Raw genomic sequence first — 22,383 nt, forward strand, 5'->3', positions numbered from 1 at the left:
TCTTGACACAGAGAAAGCCAGGCGACCCACCTTCAACGCCTTAATAATAATAATAATAATAATAATAATAATAATAATAATAATAATGGCATTTGCTAAGCGCTTACTATGTGCAGAGCACTGTTCTAAGCGCTGGGGGGGTTACAAGGTGATCAAGTTGTCCCACGGGAGGCTCACAGTCTTAATCCCCATTTTACAGATGAGGTAACTGAGGCTCAGAGAAGTTAAAAGTGACTTGCCCAAGGTCACACAGCAGACATGTGGTGGAGTCGGGATTCGAACCCATGACCTCTGACTCCAAAGCCTGGGCTCTTTCCACGGAGCCACGCTGCACCTTCTTGGTGAAGCGCTTAGTCCAGTGCTCTGCACACAGTAAGCGCTCAATACATACGATTGAATGAATGAAAGTGAAAGATCAACCAGTCAATCAATCAATCATATTTATGGAGCGCTTAGTGTGTGCAGAGCATGTACTGAGCGCTTGGGAGAGCCATTAGATACCATCCCTGCCCTTGAAGAACTTACAAATCTACTGTGTCCCGGACGGAGCGGTTGGGAGAGCACAACAGACTAAGCACAGGAATCAGAGGACCTGAGTTCTAATCCGGACTCTGCTACTTATCTGCCGTGTGACCTTGGGCAACTCACTTCACTTCTCTGGGCCTCACTTTCCTCCTCTGGAGAATGGGGGTGAAGACTGCGACCCTTATGTGAGACATGGACTGTGTCCCATCTGATTATCTTTTACCTATGGTGCCTGGCCCGTAGTAAGCGTTTAACAAACACCATTAAAAAAAGGCTCATAATAAGCACTCTAAAGTCCATTGATCGACTAGGGCACTGTAGTGGCCGCCTGCTAGGGGGGTGGGGGGGCCTCCACCCAGTAAAGGTCAGGACCCCAAGAGGAGACTGACAAGCAGAAATGGGCAGCGTGGCTCACCAGAAAGAGCCCGGGCTTTGGAGTCAGAGTTCATGGGTTCAAATCCCGGCTCCGCCAATTGTCAGCTGTGTGACTTTGGGCAGGTCACTTCACTTCTCTATGCCTCAGTTACCTCATCTGTAAAATGGGGATTAACTGTGAGCCCTACGTGGGACAACCTGATCACCTTGTAACCTCCCCAGTGCTTTGCACATGGTAAGCGCTTAATAAATATTATTTTTAAAAAAAGGTAACATGCATCTGGGTTTCGCCCTCGAAAGGCAGACTGCCAAGAATTGCTTCCCAAGGAATTTACCTTGGTACTTTGGTATATTTCCAATTTGCCCATTCAATACTTAATCTGCTATTTTATCCTTAAATATACTTCAACTTCTGCTCTAGCTTCCTGCTCTATTTGTAAATCAACCCTCTCCTCCCTCACCTTGCTACTTTCCTACCACTCAGCCCGCGCACTTGCTCCGCTCGTGCTAAGCTTCTCACTGGGCCTCCATCGCACCTGTTTCACCGCCGACCCCTAGCCCTCATCCCGCCTCTGGCCTGGAATGCCTTCCCTCCTCAAATCCCCCAGACAGTGACTCTCCCCCACTTCAAAGCCTTACTGAAGGACCACCTCCTCCAGGAGGCCTTCCCAGACTGAGCCCCTTCCTTCCTCTCCCCCTCGTCCCCCTCTCCATCCCCCCCATCTTACCTCCTTCCCTTCCCCACAGCACCTGGATATATGGATATATGTTTGTACATATTTATTACTCGATTTATTTATTTTACTTGTACATACCACCATCATCAATCGATATCTATTCTATTTATTTTATTTTGTTAGTATGTTTGGTTTCGTTCTCTGTCTCCCCCTTTTAGACTGTGAGCCCACTGTTGGGTAGGGACTGTCTGTAGATGTTGCCAACTTGTACTTCCCAAGCGCTTAGTACGGTGCTCTGCACACAGTAAGCGCTCAATAAATACGATTGATGATGATGATCTATCGATATCTATTCTATTTATTTTATTTTGTTAGTATGTTTGCTTTTGTTCTCTGTCTCCCCTTTTGGACTGTGAGCCCACTGTTGGGTAGGGACTGTCTGTAGATGTTGCCAACTTGTACTTCCCAAGTGCTTAGTACAGTGCTCTGCACACAGTAAGCGCTCAATAAATACGATTGATGATGATGATCAATCGATATCTATTCTATTTATTTTATTTTGTTAGTATGTTTGGTTTCGTTCTCTGTCTCCCCCTTTTAGACTGTGAGCCCACTGTTGGGTAGGGACTGTCTCTAGATGTTGCCAGCTTGGACTTCCCAAGCGCTTAGTACGGTGCTCTGCACACAGTAAGCGCTCAATAAATACGATTGATGATGATGATCAATCGATATCTATTCTATTTATTTTATTTTGTTAGTATGTTTGGTTTTGTTCTCTGTCTCCCCCTTTTAGACTGTGAGCCCACTGTTGGGTAGGGACTGCCTCTAGATGTTGCCAACTTGTACTTCCCAAGCGCTTAGTACAGTGCTCTGTACACAGTAAGTGCTCAATAAATACCATTGATTGATTGATTGATTATTTATTTCATGAGCGCTTACTGAGTGCCGAGTACAGCACTAAGGGCTTGGGAAAGTACAATAGAACAATATAACAGACATAATCCCTGCCCACAATGAGCTTACAGTCTAGAGCGGGAGACAGACATTAATAGACATAAATAAAGTACAGATATGTACATAGGTGCTGTGGGGGTGAGGGCAGTCGAATAAAGGGAGCAAGTCAGGGGAAAGCAGAAAGAAGTGGGGACCTTAGGTAACCTCTTACTTCAGCACTGACTCCTGAACACATCTCCCCTTCTCATTCATCCTTCTATCTATAATTACTATTATTATTAATATTATGGTACTTGTTAAGTGCTTACTATATGCCAAGATGTCTAACCACTAGGCCACACTGTTTCTCAGGAGAATAATAATAATAATAATAATGGCATTCATTAAGCGCTTACTATGTGCAAAGCACTGTTCCCAGTGCTGGGGAGGTTACAAGGTGATCAGGTTGTCCCATGGGGGGCTCACAGTCTTCATCCCCATTTTACAGATGAGGGAACTGAGGCCCAGAGAAGTGAAGTGACTTGCCCAAAGTCACACAGCTGACAAGTGGAGGAGCCGGGATTTGAACCCATGACCAACTTGTTGCCAACTTGTACTTCCCAAGCGCTTAGTACAGTGCTCTGCACACAGTAAGTGCTCAATAAATACAATTGATTGATTGACCTCTGACTTCAAAGCCCGTGCTCTTTCCCACTGAGCCACGCTGCTTCTCTATGGGACTTGTTAAGTGCTTACTATATGCCAAACTGTCTAACCACAAAGCCACCCTGTTTCTCAGGAGAATAATAATAATGATGGCATTTATTAAGCGCTTACTATGTGCAAAGCACTGTTCTAAGCGCTGGGGAGGTTACAAGGTGATCAGGTTGTCCCATGGGGGGCTCACAGTCTTCATCCCCATTTTACAGATGAGGGAACTGAGGCCCAGAGAAGTGAAGTGACTTGCCCAAAGTCACACAGCTGACAAGTGGTGGAGCCGGGATTTGAACCCATGACCTCTGACTCTAAAGCCCGTGCTGTTTCCCACTGAGCCACGCTGCTTCTCTATGGTACTTGTTAAGTGCTTACTATATGCCAAACTGTCTAACCACTAAGCCACACTGTTTCTCAGGAGAATAATAATAATAATAATGATGGCATTTATTAAGTGCTTACTATGTGCAAAGCACTGTTCTAAGCACTGGGGAGGTTACAGGGTGATCAGGTTGTCCCACGGGGGGCTCACAGTCTTAATCCCCATTTTACAGATGAGGGAACTGAGGCCCAGAGTAGTGAAGTGAGTTGCCCAAAGTCACCCAGCTGACAATTGGCGGAGCCGGGATTTGAACCTCTGACCTCTGACTCCAAAGCCCGGGCTCTTTCCACTGAGCCACACTGCTTCGGGTTTAGGGGAGGAAATAGGAGATAGATGATGATTATTATTATTACAATGGTATTTGTTAAGCACTTACTAGGTGCCAGGCACTGTACTAAGCACTGGGGCGGATACAAGTAAACAGGGTTGGACACAGCCCCTGTCCCACTTGGGGCTCACAGTCTCAACCCCCATTTTACAGATGAGGTCAATGAGGCCCAGAAAAGTGAAACGACTTCCCCAAGGTCACGCAGCAGACAAGGGATGGAGCCGGGAAGAGAAACCATGACCTTCTCAGACTCCCAGGACTGTGCTCTATCCACTCTGCCATACTGCCCTTCCAGGGGGGAAGACCTCCTGGAGGAGGTGGGGTTTCATCAGAGCCCGAGAGAGAGAGAACATCCCCCCATCCCATTCCGGCCTGGGCCTCCCGGCAGCCTGAGAACCGGTTTATTATTATTATTTCTAGCATCTAAAAATAGCCAAGTCCACCAGGATCAGCATCGTGGAATGAACGTTAGCGCTCCTGATGTCACAGAGCGAGTGATCTGGGGCCGCTGTTGGGCCAGGCACCGGGGGGTGAAGTTAACAAACTTTTTCCAACCCTCGAAACCCTTCCCGCTGCTCCTCTGGAGTCTCCTCCGGAGAAGAAGTCCAGTGCTCTGCACACAGTAAGCGCTCAATAAATACGATCGATCGATTGATTGATTCTCTGCACCCTCGGAAGTCCAGAGCAAGAACCCGCCCCCACCCTGGCCCCCCACCCCCTGCCCTCTGGCTCTTTGGGCCTTTCGGGGCTGCAGGGAAGCTGGCTGGCTGTATATATGTATATATGTTTGTACATATTTTTTTACTCTATTTTATTTGTACATATCTATTCTATTTATTTTATTTTGTTAGTATGTTTGGTTTTGTTCCCTGCCTCCCCCTTTTAGACTGTGAGCCCACTGTTGGGTAGGGACTGTCTCTAGATGTTGCCAATTTGTACTTCCCAAGCGCTTAGTACAGTGCTCTGCACACAGTAAGCGCTCAATAAATACGATTGATGATGATGATGGGGAGGCCTGGGATTTGTAAACTAAAACTAGAAATAAGGATAATAATGATGGTATTTAGTAAACACACCGTTCTCAGCACTGGGGTAGATACAAGGTGATCAGGTTGTCCCACGTGGGGCTCACAGTCTTAACCCCCATTTTACAGAAGAGGGAACTGAAGCACAGAGAAGTGAAGTGACTTGCCCAAAGTCACACAGCTGAGAAGTGGTGGAGCTGGGATTAGAACCCGTGACCTCCCCCTTTTAGACTGTGAGCCCACTGTTGGGTAGGGACTGTCTCTATATGTTGCCAATTTGTACTTCCCAAGCGCTTAGTACAGTGCTCTGCACATAGTAAGCGCTCAGTAAATACGATTGATGATGATGATGATGACCTCTGACTCCCAAGCCCGGTCTCTTTCGACTAAGCAGAGAAGCAGCGTGGCTCAGTGGAAAGAGCCCGGGCTTTGGAGTCAGAGGTCACGGGTTCAAATCCCGGCTCCGCCAGTTGTCAGCCGGGTGACTTTGGGCAAGTCACTTCACTTCTCTGGGCCTCAGTTCCCTCATCTGTAAAATGGGGATTAAGACTGTGAGCCCCACGTGGGACAACCTGATCACCTTGTATCCCTCCAGCGCTTAGAACAGTGCTTTGCACATAGTAAGTGCTTAACAAATACCATCATCATTATTATTATTATTATTAACTAAGCCATGCTGCTTCTTAGCAGGATGTCCTCAGGACCACCCCAATCTCCGTCCCTGGCTCCAGGAAGCCCCCCAGGTCAAGTCTTAACTTCTCTGGGCCTCAGTTTCCTCATCTGTAAAATGGGGATTCAGTTCAGTTCTCTCTCCCTTTTAGACTGCAAGCCTCGTGCGGGATAGGGACTGTGTCTGACCTGATTATCTGCATCTTACTCCAGGGTTTAGAGCATAGTAAAATCTTAACAAAGACTACAGATTATTATTATTATTATTACTAAAATGACAGAAACCAGAAAAAAATCAACCTGCGAGGTTGCCTGCTGTGGAGGGTTATTAATAATTAATAATAATAGTACTTGTTAAGCTCTTACTGTGGGCAAAGCACTGTTCTAAGTATGGGCACAGATAAAATATACTCAAGTTGGACACCGTCCCTATCCCACATGAGGCTCACAGTCTTAATCCCCATTTTACAGATGAGGTAACTGAGGCACAGAGCAGCGAAGTGACTTGCCCAAGGTCACACGGAAGACATGGAAGCAGCGTGGCTCAGTGGAAAGAGCCCGGGCTTTGGAGTCAGAGTCCATGGGTTCGAATCCCGGCTCCGCCAATTGTCAGCTGGGTGACTTGGGGCAAGTCACTTCACTTCTCTGGGCCTCAGTTACCTCATCTGTCAAATGGGGATTAAGATTGTGAGCCTCCCGTGGGACAACCTGATCACCTGGTAACCTCCCCAGCACTTAGAACAGTGCTTTGCACATAGTAAGTGCTTAATAAATGCCACTATTATTATTATTATATAAGGAGGGAGGACGTGCCAGGCCAAAGGTAGGATATGGGCAAAAGGTTGGCTGTGAGATAGACGAGCTCAGCAAGGGGGCAGGAAGCACAGTCCTGCCCCTGTCCCCACCCCCCCGGCCCATTCATACCAGGAAAGCCCTAGGTAATAATAATAATAAATAATAATGGCATTTATTAAGCCCTGTTCTAAGCGCTGGGGAGGTTACAAGGTGATCAGGTTGTCCCACGGGGGGCTCACAGTCTTCATCCCCATTTGACAGATGAGGCCCAGAGAAGTGAAGTGACTTGCCCAAAGTCACCCAGCTGACAATTGGTGGAGCCGGGATTTGAACCCATGACCTCTGACTCCAAAGCCCGCGCTCTTTCCACCGAGCCACGCTGCTTCTCTAGGGAGTTCAGGAAGTCTCAGCAGCAGCAGCAGCCACGGAATTTATTGGGTCCCCACCTTGTGCACCGCCCCCCCCCCCCCCTTTCTAGACTGTGAGCCCACTGTTGGGTAGGGACTGTCTCTATATGTTGCCAACTTGTACTTCCCAAGCGCTTAGTACAGTGCTCCGCACACAGTAAGCGCTCAATAAATACGATTGATTGATTGATTGATTGATTGATTGTGCAGAGCATGTTGGAGGCTACCGCCCCTCATTTTGGCCGGGCTGGAGGGTCCCTGGTGTCGAGGCCTACGGGTGGGGAGAAATATCTTCCAATGCTGACTTCTGTCTTCCAATCAATCAGTCAATCAATCCTATACCTTGGATGCTTACTGTTTGCAGAGCGCTTAACTAACGCCAGCCTCGGTCTTCCAGGCTCCGAAAAAGGCGAAGAAGAGGGCAGAAGGAGGAGCTGGATCCAATGTGTTTTCCATGTTCGACCAGCCCCAGATCCAGGAATTTAAAGAGGTACGGGGGCCTGCTGCGACCCTGGAGCTCTCCTCACCCCTCGTCCCCAGTGTTCGCTTAACAATAATAATTATGGTACTTGCTGAGCGCTTACTATGAGCCAAGCACTGTTCTAAGCACTAGGGTAGATTGGACACAATCCCTGCCCGCCCACACTCTTAATCCCTGTTTCACAGGTGAGGGAACTGAGGCCCAGAGAAGTGAAGTGACTTGCCCAAGGTCACATAGCAGATAATAATAATAATGGCATTAGTTAAGCGCTTACTATGTGCAAAGCACTGTTTTAAGCGCTGGGGAGGTTACAAGGTGATGAGGTTGTCCCACAGGGGGCTCACAGTCAATCCCCCAGATGAGGCAACTGAGGCCCAGAGAAGTGAAGTGACTTGCCCAAAGTCACACAGCTGACAACTGGCATCGCTGGGATTTGAACCCATGACCTCTGACTCTTTCCACTGAGCCACGCTGCTTCTCATGTGGAAGAGCAAGGATTAGAATCAATCAATCGTATTTATTGAGCACTCACTGTGTGCAGAGCACTGTACTAAGCACTTGGGAAGTACAAGTTGGCAACATAGAGAGACAGTCCCTACCCAGCAGTGGGCTCACAGTCTAAAAGGGGGAGACAGAAAACAAAACCAAACATACTAACAAAATAAAATAAATAGAATAGATATGTACTAGTAAAATAAATAAATAAATAAATAGAGTAATAAATATGTACAAACATATATACAGGTGATATACATATATACAGGTGGAACCCATAACCTTCTGCCAGGACCACGCTCTATCCACTAAGCCACACTGCTTCTCACTTAACCATAACTGGCCTCCTCCCCACTTCCTCTTCATCTTCTTCACCCTCTCCTCTAGCCTTCACCTTCTCCCTGACCTCCTCCTCCTCCTCCCTGACCTCCTCTTCCCTCCCTTCCTCCCTTCCTCCTTTCAGTCATCCATACCCTCTTCCCGGCTCTCTGCTCTCCCTGACGGTTTTCCCAGACATCGGCAACATTAGTATCCCAGGAGGCCTCGAGGCTAAACTAGTGCGGGCACCCCCATCAGTCAATCATCAATCAATCAATCGATAGCACTGAGGAGTGACTGTGTTTGGGAGAGTCCGGGAATGGGAAAAGAAGGAAACATCCCAGGCCCCTCTGGGGAGCTGGCTGCTTGGTGTCAGGGGGTCGTGGCTGAGAGAGAGAGATGAGGGGCCGCAGGGTTGAAGGAGACGAGGGCCGGGGAGCTGAGGGAGATGAGAGGGCTGCCAGTCTGAGAGAGAAGAGAGGCCATGGGGCTCATGGGCTGCAGGGCGGAGGGAGATAATATGAGCCCAGTGTGGGCAGGGATTATCTCTATTTGTTGCTGAATCGTACTTCCAAGAGCTTAGTACAGTGCTCTGCACACAGTAAGTGCTCAATAAATATGATTGAATGAATAAATGAGGGGCTGCGGGAGATGAGAGGCCATGGAGCTAGGGAAATGAGGGCCATGGGGCTGAGGGAAATGAGGGTCGTGGGGCTGAAGGAGATGAGGTGCCCCCGGGGCCGAGGAAGATGAAGGGGTTCATGTGCGTGGGGCGCGTAGAGGGGAGCGGTGGGACGGGGCCACGTGGGCGGGAGGCTCGAAGGCGAGGTCTACCTGCAAGGACACGTGAAGGATGGGGGCCACGTGGGCAGGGGGGAGAAGAGAGCTGGGAAGACATCAGCCACCTGAGCAGGGTGCTCGGAGGGCAAGGCCCATGTGAGTTTGGGTGGGGGACCCTCATTGTGGGGTGGTGCGGTGGGCAGGCCTCGAGTCACATGAGCCGGACGGCAGCCGGAGGGCAAAGGCCACATGGGTGAAGTGTGAGATGAGGGCGCAGGGCTGAAACTGTCCGGCCACTGTCCCCCCAGGCCTTCACCATCATGGATCAGAACCGAGACGGCTTCATCGACAAGCAGGACCTGAGAGACACCTTCGCCGCTCTAGGTAGGGCCCGGGCGGCCCAGCACGGTCTTCCTCCCAAACAGGAATCCGTGAATGAGGGAGACGAGAGAAGCAGTGGGGTGGGGATTCAAGATGGACCAACTGCTCCTTTCCTCCTCCTCCTCGTCTTCCTCTTATCATCATCATCAACTCCTCCTCCTCAGCAGCACCATCAATCAATCGATTGTATTTATTGAGTGCTTACCGTGTGCAGAGCACTGTACTAAGCATTAGGGAGAGGACATTGTCAACAATTCCTCCTCATCAATTCCTCCTCATCATCATCAATTCTTCATCATCATCAATATCCGTTCCTTCTCATTAATTCCCTCTCCTCATTATCAATATCAATTACGCCCATCAATTCCTCCCCTCCTCATCATCAATTCCTCCTCTCCTCCACACCAGTTCCTCCTCATCCTCAATATCAATGCCTCCTCATCAATTTCGTCTCTCCTCTTCATCATCAGTTCCTCCTCCTCCTCCTCCTCCTCTATAGCAATTCCTCCTCATCAATTCCTCTTCTCCTCCTCCCCATCAACAATTCCCCCTCCTCATCCACAGTTCCTCCCCTTCCTCATCATCGGTTCCTCCTCTTCATCATTTTCATTTCTTCCTCTTCATCATCAACTCCTCCTCCACCTCCACCTCCTCCTTCTTCAAGGATGGTGGTTCATTCATCTAGACTGTGAGCCCGTTGTTGGGTAGGGACCGTCTCTATATGTTGCCAACTTGGACTTCCCAAGCGCTTAATACAGTGCTCTGCACACAGGAAGCGCTCAATAAATACGATTGAAAGAATGAATGAATGAATTCAATCGTATTTACTGTGTGCTTCCTGTGTGCAGAGCACTGTACTAAGCGCTTACCCCTCCCCCTCATGGCCTTCTGCCCAGAAGTTGGACACAGTCCCTGCCCCACGTGGGGCTCACAGTCTCAATCCCCATTTTACAGATGAGGGAACTGAGGCACGGAGAAGTGAAGTGACTTGCCCAAGATCACACAGCAGACAGGTGGCGGGGCCGATTTAGAACTCGTGACCTTCTGACTCCGAGGCCCGAGCTCTTCCACTACGCCGTGCTGCTTCTCTAGAAGTGAAGTGACTTGCCCAGGGTCACACAGCAGACAGGTGGTAGAGCCGGGATGAGAACCCAGGTCCTTCTGACTCCCAGTTCTGGCTCTATCCATTAGGCCATGCTGCTTCTCCATGAGGAAACTGAGGCAAAGAGTAATAATAATAATAATGATGGCATTTATTAAGCGCTTACTATGTGCAGAGCACTGTTCTAAGCGCTGGGGAGGTTACAAGGTGATCCGGTTGTCCCACGGGGGGGCTCACAGTCTTAATCCTCATTTTACAGATGAGGTAACTGAGGCCCAGAGAAGAGAAGTGACTTGCCCAAAGTCACACAGCTGACAAGTGGCGGAGCCGGGATTTGAACCCATGACCTCTGACTCCAAAGCCCAGGCTTTTCCCACTGAGCCACGCTGAGTAGTTATGAGACTCGGCCAGGGTCACGCGGTAAGCAAGTGGTGAAGCTGGGATAAGAACCGAGGTATCCTGACACTTTCTGTACCCTCACTTTGTAACCTCCCCAGCGCTTAGAACAGTGCTGTGCATATAGTAAGCGCTTAACAAATGCCATCATTATTATTATTATTATTACCGGGACAGTACAATACACGTGGCTCAGTGGAAAGAGCCCGGGCTTGGGAGTCAAAGGTCGTGGGTTCTAATCCCGGCTCCGCCACTTGTCAGCTGTGAGACTTTGGGCAAGTCACTTCACTTCTCTGGGCCTCAGTTCCCTCTCGTGGGTTTTAATCCCGGCTCCGCCACTTGTCAGCTGTGTGACTTTGGGCAAGTCACTTCACTTCTCTGGGCCTCAGTCCCCTCATCTGCAAAACGGGGATCAATCAATCAATCAATTGTATTTATTGAGCGCTTACTGTGTGCAGAGCACTGCACTAAGCGCTTGGGAAGTCCAAGTTGGCAACATAGAGAGACGGTCCCTGCCCAACAGCGGGCTCGCAGTCTAGAAGGGGGAGACGGAGAACATGACGACTGTGAGCCCCACGAGGGACAACCTGATCACCTTGTAACCTCCCCAGCGCTTAGAACAGTGCTTTCATCATCATCATCATCAACTCCTCCTCAGCAGCACCATCAATCAATCGATTGTATTTATTGAGTGATTACCGTGTGCTGTGTACCATATTTATTACTCTATTTATTTATTTTACTTGTACATATCTATCCTATTTATTTTATTTTGTTCGTATGTTTGGTTTTGTTCTCTGTCTCCCCCTTTTAGACTGTGAGCCCACTGTTGGGTAGGGACTGTCTCTATATGTTGCCAATTTGTACTTCCCAAGCGCTTAGTACAGTGCTCTGCACGCAGTAAGCGCTCAATAAATACGATTGATGATGATGATGATGATGATGCTTTGCACATAGTAAGCGCTTAATAAATGCCATTATTATTATTATTATTATGCGCTTCCCCCTAAACCAGTCCCACCCCGGGCCCCTCCAGTGGGAAACCCCCCGCCCCACAACGGAAGCCCCCCTCGTCTTTTGCTGTCGGGGAGCCTCAGTTTCCAGCTCCGGATAGCCCAAGGCTGGCGGCACCAGGACCACATTCCGGATTCTGCCCCGGGCTCCGCTCAGCAAGGGGGTGCCCGCCCCCGGAGCTGGTGAGAGGAGAGATTGGCAGGTGTCATTCCCACAGCCCTGGCCGTCTTCCCAAGGAAGGACGCAGGGCTGTTCCCGAGGAGATGGGGTCACCGGAGCCGCCCTCCGCCCTGGGCGAGAAGCGTGTGTCCTTGGCCTCGCCGAGGCCATGCCCTGATCCCCGCCACCCCCGGCCGGCCCGGCCTCCCTGCCTCCGGCCCTCAGCGACCGCCTGTTCCGCTCTCAGGCCGCCTCAACGTCAAGAACGAAGAACTCGAGGCCATGGTGAAGGAGGCCCCAGGACCCATCAACTTCACGGTCTTCCTCACTATGTTTGGGGAGAAGCTGAAAGGTGAGTTCCAGCCCCGGCCCACTGGTCAGTGCGGGGCCGTCCGGCACTTATTAAATAAATTTATTAAATTTATTTATTATTATTTTTATTATATTTTTAATATATTTTTATTATATTTATTATTTATTAAATAAATAAATTACTTATTTATTTATTTATTTATTTTACTTGTACATTTCTATCCTACTTATTTTATTTTGTTGGTATGTTTGGTTCTGTTCTCTGTCTCCCCCTTTTAGACTGTGAGCCCACTGTTGGGTAGGGACTGTCTCTATGTGATGCCAATTTGTACTTCCCAAGCGCTTAGTACAGTGCTCTGCACATAGTAAGCGCTCAATAAATACAATTGATTGATTGATTGATTATTCATCCGGCCATTCGTTCGTTCGGCCCCTTCTGTGAGAAGCGGCGTGGCCTAGTAGATACAGCCCGGGACTGGGACTCAGAAGGACCTGGGTTCTAGTCTGCTGCGTGACCTTGGTCAAGTCACTTCACTTCTCCAGGCCTCGGTTCCCTCATCTGTAAAATGGGGATGAAGACTGTGAGTCGCCTCAGTTCCCTCATCTGTAAAATGGGGATGGAGACTGTGAGTCGCCTCAGTTCCCTCATCTGTAAAATGGGGATGAAGACTGTGAGTCGCCTCAGTTCCCTCATCTGTAAATTGGGGATGAAGACTGTGAGTCGCCTCAGTTCCCTCGTCTGTTAAATGGGGATGGAGACTGTGAGTCGCCTCAGTTCCCTCGTCTGTAAAATGGGGCTGAAGACTGTGAGTGGGACAGGGACCGTGTCCAAATCTGATTAGTTTGTATCTATTTCAATGTGTAGAATAGTGCCTCGCACAGGTTAAGTGCTTAACAAGTACCATTAAAAAAAATTTATTCATTCAATCAGGCATATTTATTGAGCGCTTACTTTGTGCAAAAAGATGTTCCCTTGGGGCGCATCTTGGGGAGCTTCTGATCCATGTCCCCCCCTAGAATCATTTGGGCCAGTGTAGAATAGTGCCTTACACATATTAAGTGCTTAACAAGTACCATTAAAAAAAAGTATTCATTCAATCAGTCAGTCATATTTATTGAGCGCTTACTGTGTGCAAAAAGATGTTCCCCTGGGGCCCATCTTGGGGAGCTTCGGACCCATGTTCTCCCCTAGAATCATTTGGGCCACTGGGTCCGAACCCTGGTTCGGGCTTTTCCTCAGTGCTTTGGGTTTCATTTACCCCGGGAGTTTTTGGTGGTGGGAGGCCTGTTTCCCTGAATAGGAAACTGTTTCTGAATGTATCTAAGGCCTGGCCTGGCGCTTAGTACAGCGCTCTGCACCCAGTAAGAGTTACTAAATCCTATTGCTACTTCTAACAATAATAATAATTGTGGTATTCGTTAAGCACTTATTATGTGCTCAACAAATCCTGGTTCGAATCCCGGCTCCACCACATGTCTGCTGTGTGACCTTGGGCAAGTCGCTAAACTTCTCGGAGCCTCAGTTTCCTCATCTGTAAAATGGGGATGAAGACTGGGAGCCCCACATGGGACAACCTGATCACCTTGTATCCCCCCCAGCGCTTAGAACAGTGCCTTGCACATAGTAAGCGCTTAACAAATGCCATTATTATTATTATTATTATGTGTCAGGCACTGCTTTAAGCGCTGGGGTAGATACAAGGTAATTGAGATGGACACAGTCCCTGCCCCCTCACAGTCTTACAAATGAGGTAACTGAGGCCCAGTGAAGTGACTTGTCCAAGGTCACACAGCGGACTAGTAGCGGAGCTGTGATTAGAACTCGGGTCCTTCTGACTCCCGAGCCCGGATTCTATCCGCTAGTCCACACTGCTGCTTCTATTCCCACGTCTCCTAGATGCCCTGGCCTACAGCGCCATACCGAGCCTTGGGGAAGGGGCTCGTGGGCTGTGATGGACACCAGCGCGGGAGGGAAAGCCGGGCCCCACCCCCGGAGGAGCTGACCGAGCTCCCGTTTATTCCCGACAGGCACCGACCCGGAAGAGACCATCCTGCACGCTTTCAAGATCTTCGACGCGGAAGGAAAAGGCATCATTAAGGCGGATTAGTAAGTGTCCCTCCAACCCTCGAGTCTCTCCAGTCAGCCGTTCCACAGTATGTACTAAGCGCCTTCCGGGTTCAGGGCACTGTACGCAGGTCTCGGAAGAGTAGAACGGAGGCCCGGCCTCCACTCGCAGCTATTGGAGGGGTTGAAGGGCAGCTGGAAACCCCGGGGGGCCCAACGGTGGGAGGCACAGTGACCTGCAGCTATGAACTCACCACCCCCATGGCCATTTAATTAAAAAAAATGGCATTTGTTAATAATAATATTGGTATTTGTTAAGCGCTTACTATGTGCCAAGCCCTGTTCTAAGCGCTGGGGTAGATACAAAGTAGTCGGGTTATCATCATCATCATCATCAATCGTATTTATTGAGCGCTTACCATGTGCAGAGCACTGTATTAAGCACTTGGGAAGTACAAATTGGCAACATATAGAGACAGTCCCTACCCAGCAGTGGGCTCACAGTCTTCATCCCCATTTGACAGATGAGGGAACTGAGGTCCAGAGAAGTGAAGTGACTCACCCAAGGCTACACAGCTGACAGCAGCGTGGCTCAGTGGAAAAGAGCCGGGGCTTTGGAGTCAGAGGTCACGGGTTCAAATCCCGGCTCCGCCAACTGTCAGCTCTGGGCAAGTCACTTCACTTCTCTGGGCCTCAGTGACCTCATCTGGAAAATGGGGATGAAGACTGTGAGCCCCCCGTGGGACAACCTGATCACCTTGTGACCTCCCCGGCGCTTAGAACAGTGCTTTGCTCCCCACCCAGGCCATTGCAAATGGCCGCTGCCCGGCCTGCTTGCCCTCTGAAGCCCACCCTGGCCCCTCACCCCGCTCCCCCCGTCCCGCCTAAAATTCCCCACTCCCTCTTGCCCCCGGCTCTGCCTCCTCCCACCCCCCCGACCCTCTGGTCCATCCCAGGAGGGGCCGCGCCACTTCCAGGCGGGCCTCCCGGGCCTAGACGCCTCGAGGTTGGGGAACGGGGCCTGCGGAGGAGGACTCCGTGACCAGCCCAATCAGCGGGACGTTTCAGAGCCCGAAATTGGCCCGAATCGGTTCGTTCCATGTTAAAGTAATCAAATAACGGCAAAAACATGTCGACGGCCCATCCAAATTTGCTCTGTCCTTCCCCGTACCGGCACCCTGAGGGGAGAGAGGGGAGGAGGGGCGGCAGGGGGTCCTGCATTTCTTCCCCTCCCGCCCCCCGGAGACTCCCTTTCCCTTCCCGGTGGGGTCGGGAAAGGCCGGGGGTCCCGGCCCGCTCCCCCTTCTCCGTCGTCCGCCCCCGGTCCTCCCCCCCCGCCGCCCCCTCGGCCTGTGCTTCAGACGGGGCTCGGCGGGCCTGGCGCCGGCCGAGGAAGACGTCCCCGGCTCCGCCGACTCCAAAGGCAATTTCTGAAAATTGTCCGGGAATCAAAGGAGCCACCGAAATATTTTCAATATTAGAACCAGTTGAGATTGGCCAGGCCCCGCGCCCGCCCACCCGCCCTCCCGGCCGGCCGGGCCCTGCTTTCTGCAGAGGCACCAGGAGGCCCGAGTCGCCGCCGGGGCCCTTTCCCGGAGACAGAGCGGACGCGGAAAGCGGCCCGACGTCGAAGGTCGGAAATTGTGAGTGTTGGAGTCGCTATAAAATAAATAATGGAAAATGTGCATCGCTCTCCATTAGCGCCGCCCCTCTTCGTCCCAGGCCGGCGGGTGCCAGCCCGCACAGCGGATTATAATTAGACATCGAGACAACTGATCTGTCCTCCCCCGAGGACACGGCGGGGCCCGTGGACGATCCCGAGACTACCCCCCACCCCCGGCTCTGTCGAGCGCGACCCCCGGAGCGTCTTGAGAAGCCGCGTGGCCCAACGATGATATCCGTCGATAGCTTACTACGGGCCAACCGCTGTTCTAAGTAAAAGCTGGGGTAGATGCAAGGCAATCAACTTGGGCACAGCCCCCGTCCCAACTTCATCCCCATTTTCCAGACGAGGTAACTCAGCGAAGTGACTTATCCAAGGTCATACAGCAGACAAATGACGTAGTGGGATTAGAACCCAGGTCCTTTCGGCTTCCAGGCCCATGCCTTACCCATTAAGCCACACTGCTTCTCGTGGAAGGAGCCTAGTGGATAGAGTCCGGGGCTGGGAGTCAGAAGGACTCGAGAGAAGGAGCGTGGCTCAGTGGAAAGAGCCCGGGCTTTGGAGTCGGCGGTCACGGGTTCGAATCCCCGCTCCGCCGCTTGTCAGCTGTGTGACTCTGGGCAAGTCACTTCACTTCTCTGGGCCTCGGTTCCCTCATCTGTCAAATGGGGATGAAGACTGTGAGCCCCACGTGGTACACCTTGATCACCTTGTAACCGCCCCAGCGCTTAGAACAGTGCTCTGCACATAGTAAGCACTTAATAAATGCCACTATTATTATTATTATAAGGACCTGGGTTCTAATCCCAACTCTGTCACTTGTCTGCTGGGTGACCTTGGGCAAGTCACTTCACTTCAGCGTGGCTTAGTGGAAAGAGCACAGGCTTGGGAGTCAGAGGTCGTGGGTTCTAATCCCACCTCTGCCACTTGTCAGCTGGGTGACCTTGGGCAAGTCACTTCAATTCTCTGTGCCTCAGTTACCTCATCTGTCAAATGGGGATGAAGACTGTGAGCCCCACTTGGGACAACCTGATTACCTTGTATCTACTCCAGCGTTTAGAACAGTGCTTGGCACATAGTAAGCGCTTAACAAATACCAACTTCACTCGTCCGGGCCTAATCTGGAAAATGGGGATGAAGACGCAAGCCCCAGGTGGGACAGGGACTGTGTCCGACCCGATTTGCTGGACTCCACCCCAGCACTTAGTACAGTGCCTGGCACATAGTAAGCGCTTAACAAATACCAGTTATTATTTCAGGGTCCTCCTGGGGGCCCAAGCGCTTAGTACAGTGCTCTGCACACAGTAAGCGCTCAATAAATATGATTGAATGAATGAATGAATGAATGAGCAGCAGGCTGGCCCACAGGGAGCACGTTTAAGGCAGGGTGCCTGCCCTTGAGGCCCTTGCGTTCTGGTGGTGGGTCTCTCTCCCCCTCCAAACCGTAAGCTCGTTATGGGCAGGGAACATACGTGCTGATTCTGCTGTATTGCCCTCTCCCGAGCACTTAGTACAATGCTCTGCACATAGTAAGCGCTCAGTAAACACCACTGATCGATCGGTATAAGGGAACGATAGCAAATGTATACATCCCGTACGTGGGACCCAGGGATCCGTGTGCAGGATCGGAACACGTGGTCCGCGTGGAAGGCCCCTGTGGGGTGTGCAGCTCTGTATTTGTATCTTTGTAAAGCGCTTACTATGTGCCAAGCACTGTTCCCCTTCCTTCCTCTCCCCCCCTTCCTTCCTCTCCCCCTCGTCCCCCTCTCCATCCCCCCATCTTACCTCCTTCCCTTCCCCACAGCACCTGTATATATGGATATATGTTTGTACATATTTATTACTCTACTTATTTATTTTACTTGTACATATCTATTCTATTTATTTTATTTTGTTAGTATGTTTGGTTTCGTTCTCTGTCTTCCCCTTTTAGACTGTGAGCCCACTGTTGGGTAGGGACTGTCTCTATACGTTGCCAATTTGTACCTCCCAAGCGCTCAGTACAGTGCTCTGCACACAGTAAGCGCTCAATAAATACGATTGATGACGATGATTATGATGATTTATTTTATTTTGTTAGTATGTTTGGTTTTGTTCCCTGTCTCCCACTTTTAGACCGTGAGCCCACTGTTGGGTAGGGACTGTCTCTATACGTTGCCAACTTGTACCTCCCAAGCGCTCAGTACAGTGCTCTGCACACAGTAAGCGCTCAATAAATACGATTGATGATGACGATGATGATGTTCTAAGCACCTACAAGGTGGGTGTGCCTGACGGAGTCTGTTTTCTACCTCAACAGCATCAAAGAGAAGCTGATGACCCAGGCGGATCGGTTCAGCGAAGAGGAGGTAAGTTTCCCTCCGGCGGTCCATCTTTCTGGATTCGGCCGGGAGGCAGGGGGATGGACGTGTTGACCCCCAGAGGCCCTGGCGCCAAGGGGAACAAGCCGGCCCTTCCTCAGACTCGCTTGACCTCCCTGTTTGCCCATCTGCCAAGAGGCCTGGGGGTGGGCGAGGGTCATGAGAGGCAGGATGGACGGGTCGTGGTGGGGTGCCGCCTCCTTCCCACCCGCTCCCCGTCTTACATCTCCGCGTCCCTGGGGTGGGACCAAAGAGGGCCCCCCAACTGGCAGGGGGACGGGGGTCTTGGCATGGAGTGGACCGCCAGCCAGTGGAGGCCGGCCCGCTCCTGGCACCTCCGGGAGGGCAAATCTGTTCCTTCAGCCGGTCTCGGGGGGTGCTGGGCACCAGCCTGGGGACGTGGGGGCGAAGCCAGAGTATCCTTGGGTCGAGCCCCGCATCTGTGAGAGGAGCGTGGGTGGATCCTCAAAAATCTCCAGTGGCTACCAATCAATCTGCGCATCAGGCAGAAACTCCTCACCCTGGGCTTCAAGGCTGTCCATCACCTCGCCCCCTCCTACCTCCCCTCCCTTCTCTCCTTCTCCAGCCCAGCCCGCACCCTCCGCTCCTCCACCGCTAATCTCCTCCCCGTACCTCGTTCTCACCTGTCCCGCCATCGACCCCCGGCCCACGTCATCCCCCGGGCCTGGAATGCCCCCAATCCCTCTGCCCCTCTGCCAAGCTAGCTCTCTTCCTCCCTTCAAGGCCCTGCTGAGAGCTCACCTCCTCCAGGAGGCCTTCCCAGACTGAGCCCCTTCCTTCCTCTCCCCCTCGTCCCCCTCTCCATCCCCCCATCTTACCTCCTTCCCTTCCCCACAGCACCTGTATATATGGATATATGGTTGTACATATTTATTACTCTATTTATTTCACTTGTACATTTCTATCCTATTTATTTTATTTTGTTGGTATGTTTGGTTCAGTTCTCTGTGTCCCCCTTTTAGACTGTGAGCCCACTTTTGGGTAGGGACTGTCTCTATGTGTTGCCAATTTGTACTTCCCAAGCGCTTAGTACAGTGCTCTGCACATAGTAAGCGCTCAATAAATACGATTGATTGATTGGATTTCCAGGCCTGGGGAAGGGCCCCAGCCCCCCAAAGTGGTCTCAGGAGAGGCCCTGCCCCACGGCCCCTGCCCCACTCACTGCCAGTTTCCCCTCACAGATCAAGCAGATGTTCACCGCCTTCCCCCCGGATGCCCACGGAAACCTCGACTACAAGAACCTGTGTTACGTGATCACCCACGGGGAGGAGAAGGACTAGGGGGATCCCGAACCCCAAGGGCCCGCCAACCCGAGGCCCCGGCCGGCCTCGTTTTGTAGAAACACCCCGGTTTGGGGATGGTGGGGGGGAGCAAAAGCCGAAAATTCCCATTTTGTTAGTTTTTCCCACACTTTTTTGCTTCCAGCGGTTTCGCCTGGAATTTTCCTGATGAGCTGGTGCTTTTAATTTATTGACAGTTTTAATGGTGACCATATGGTCCGCAGAAGAGAGACGTATCTGCTCCCCTCCCGGCCCGCCTCCTCCCCCCCGTTTTCTCCATTCCCCTCCCCGTCCCAAAACCCTGAGTTCAAGGAGCTGATTACAGAGTCCCACCGCCTGTCGCATCCCAGAGAGCACTCTGTAAATAGAATTCTGCTCCACTTCACAACCTCAAAGGAGGAAAGCGTAAATAAAAATCAGATTTGGGGGTGAACTGATTCGGGGTGCATCGCATATGTGCAGCAGAAAGCAGATGTTTCTCGGTGCCTCTCGCCAGGAGGATTAGAGCGTCTCTCCTCACGACGACAGGTTTCCCCCCAGAGAAGAGATCGGCCTCCCAAAATGCTCCCTTCCCAGGCCCCCTCCTGCCCCATCTTTTTTTTTCCAGATTTGTTAAGTGCTTCTAATAATAATAATAATAATAATAATAATGGCATTTGTTAAGCGCTTACTATGTGCAAATTTACGTGCCACACACTGCACTAAGCGCCGGGGTAGATTGGAGAAGCAGTGCTGCTCAGTGGAAAGTGTACGGGCTTTGGTGTCCAGGTCGTGGGTTCAAATCCCGGCTCCGCCACTTGTCAGCTGGGTGACTTTGGGCAAGTCACTTCACTCCTCTGGGCCTCAGTTCCCTCATCTGTAAAATGGGGATGAAGGCTGTGAGCCCCCCCCCCCGTGGGACAACCTGATCACCTTGTATCCTTCCCAGCGCTTAGAACAGGGCTTTGCACATAGTAAGCGCTTAATAAATGCCATCATTATTATTATTATAGAAGCTATTCTGGTCGGACACATGGGGGTCACAGTCTTCATCCCCATTTTATAGAGGAGGTCACTGAGGCACGGATCAGTGAAGTGACTTGCCCAAGGTCACACAGCAGACAAGTGGCAGGACTGGGATTCGAACCCAGGGCCTTCTGATTCCCAAGCCCATTCTCTATCCACTGAGCCAAGCTGCTTCTCACCTCGTAAGCAAAGTCCTCACCCTCATTCCCTTCACCACCCCTTAGGCGCATTCGCACCGGTCTTGTGAGACGCCACGGACCGGATCGCATTAATCACCCCGTTTCCAGGGATCAGAGAGGCTGCGTGAGGGGTCCAAGGTTGCACAGCAAATCAGGAGCTGAATCATCTGAATCACCGCCAAGGGGCCCTTGGGGAGTTAAAAAAAATGTAGTTTATTGCACATTTCCCGAAAGAGCCCGGGCTTTGGAGTCAGAAGGTCATGGGTTCAAGTCCCGGCTCTGCCAATCGTCAGCTGTGTGACTTTAGGCAAGTCACTTCACTTCTCTGGGCCTCAGTTACCTCATCTGTAAATACGGGAATGAAGACTGTGAGCCCCCCATGGGGCAACCTGATCACCTTGTAACCTCCCCAGCACTTAGAACAGTGCTTTGCACATAGTAAGTGCTTAATAAATATCATTATCATTATTATTATTATCCCTATTGGGGTCGAAGACCCTCAAGGACAGGGTTCAAACTTTTTATTTCTTTGGTATGTTCTCCAAACTGAACTGTGCAGGCAATAGTGCTCAAAACAATGCCCTGTACACATCACATCCTTTTAGACTGTGAGCCCACTGTTGGGTAGGGACTGTCTCTATATGTTGCCAATTTGTACTTCCCAAGCGCTTAGTACAGTGTTCTGCACATAGTAAGCGCTCAATAAATACGATTGATGATGATCAGGCATCCAATACAGTGCTCAACACACACAGGCAAGCAGTAGAGCACCCTATTTTCAGCAAATTCCCAGTAGAACAGTACACACAGTAGACCTCAGTACAGCCCTGTGCCCACAGTGTACACTCAGTACAGAGCTGTGCACACTACTGATGTTCTGTCCGGTGCTGTGCACACAGTATTCATTCATTCATTCATTCAATCGTATTTATTGAGCGCTTACTGTGTGCAGAGCACTGCACTAAGCGCTTGGGAAGTCCAAGTTGGCAACATATAGAGACGGTCCCTACCCAACAGTGGGCTCACAGTCGAGAAGCGCTTAGTACAGTGCTCTGCACATAGTAAGCGCTCAATAAATACGATTGATTGATTGAGAAGGGGGAGACCGACGACAAAACAAAACATATTAACAAAATCCAGAGGTGGTCGGGTCGGGTAGTAGACGTTCAGTACAGCGCTGTGCACACTATAGGTACTCAGTTCAGTGCTGGGCTTGCAGAAAGGGCCCATCCTGCTGGTGATTCATTCATTCATTCAATCGTATTTATTGAGCGCTTACTGTGTGCAGAGCACTGTACTAAGCGCTTGGGAAGCCCAAGTTGGCAACATATAGAGACAGTCCCTACCCAACAGCGGGCTCACAGTCGAGAAGGGGGAGACAGACGACAAAACAAAACATATTAACAAAATCCAGAGGTGGTCGGTCGGGTAGTAGACGTTCAGTACAGTGCTGTGCACACTATAGGTACTCAGTTCAGTGCTGGGCTTGCAGGAAGGGCCCATCCTGCTGGTGATTCATTCATTCATTCATTCAATTGTATT

At 50.8% G+C, this 22,383-nt stretch overlaps 1 protein-coding gene across 1 annotated transcript; it reads left to right on the top strand.

The window, feature by feature from the left end:
- Positions 1 to 7,230: 7,230 nt before the first annotated feature.
- On the top strand, positions 7,231 to 19,657 carry MYL10 (myosin light chain 10). The gene is made up of 6 exons (XM_038759650.1): positions 7,231 to 7,320; positions 9,213 to 9,288; positions 12,204 to 12,308; positions 14,297 to 14,375; positions 18,296 to 18,344; positions 19,559 to 19,657. Exons 1-6 carry the CDS (start codon positions 7,285 to 7,287, stop codon positions 19,655 to 19,657), a joined length of 444 nt encoding a protein of 147 aa, XP_038615578.1. The 5' UTR covers positions 7,231 to 7,284.
- Positions 19,658 to 22,383: the final 2,726 nt, after the last annotated feature.

Source organism: Tachyglossus aculeatus, chromosome 17, assembly GCF_015852505.1.
Source record: "Tachyglossus aculeatus isolate mTacAcu1 chromosome 17, mTacAcu1.pri, whole genome shotgun sequence".
NCBI lineage: Eukaryota > Metazoa > Chordata > Mammalia > Monotremata > Tachyglossidae > Tachyglossus > Tachyglossus aculeatus.

Bases quoted from the DNA above. Each gene is read 5' to 3' on its own strand.
- MYL10 (XM_038759650.1), top strand. From the start codon at position 7,285: ATGTTCGACCAGCCCCAGATCCAGGAATTTAAAGAG. The intron at 7,321-9,212 runs GTACGGGGGCCT...CTGTCCCCCCAG, and splicing joins AGATCCAGGAATTTAAAGAG to GCCTTCACCATCATGGATCA. The intron at 12,309-14,296 runs GTGAGTTCCAGC...TATTCCCGACAG, and splicing joins GTTTGGGGAGAAGCTGAAAG to GCACCGACCCGGAAGAGACC.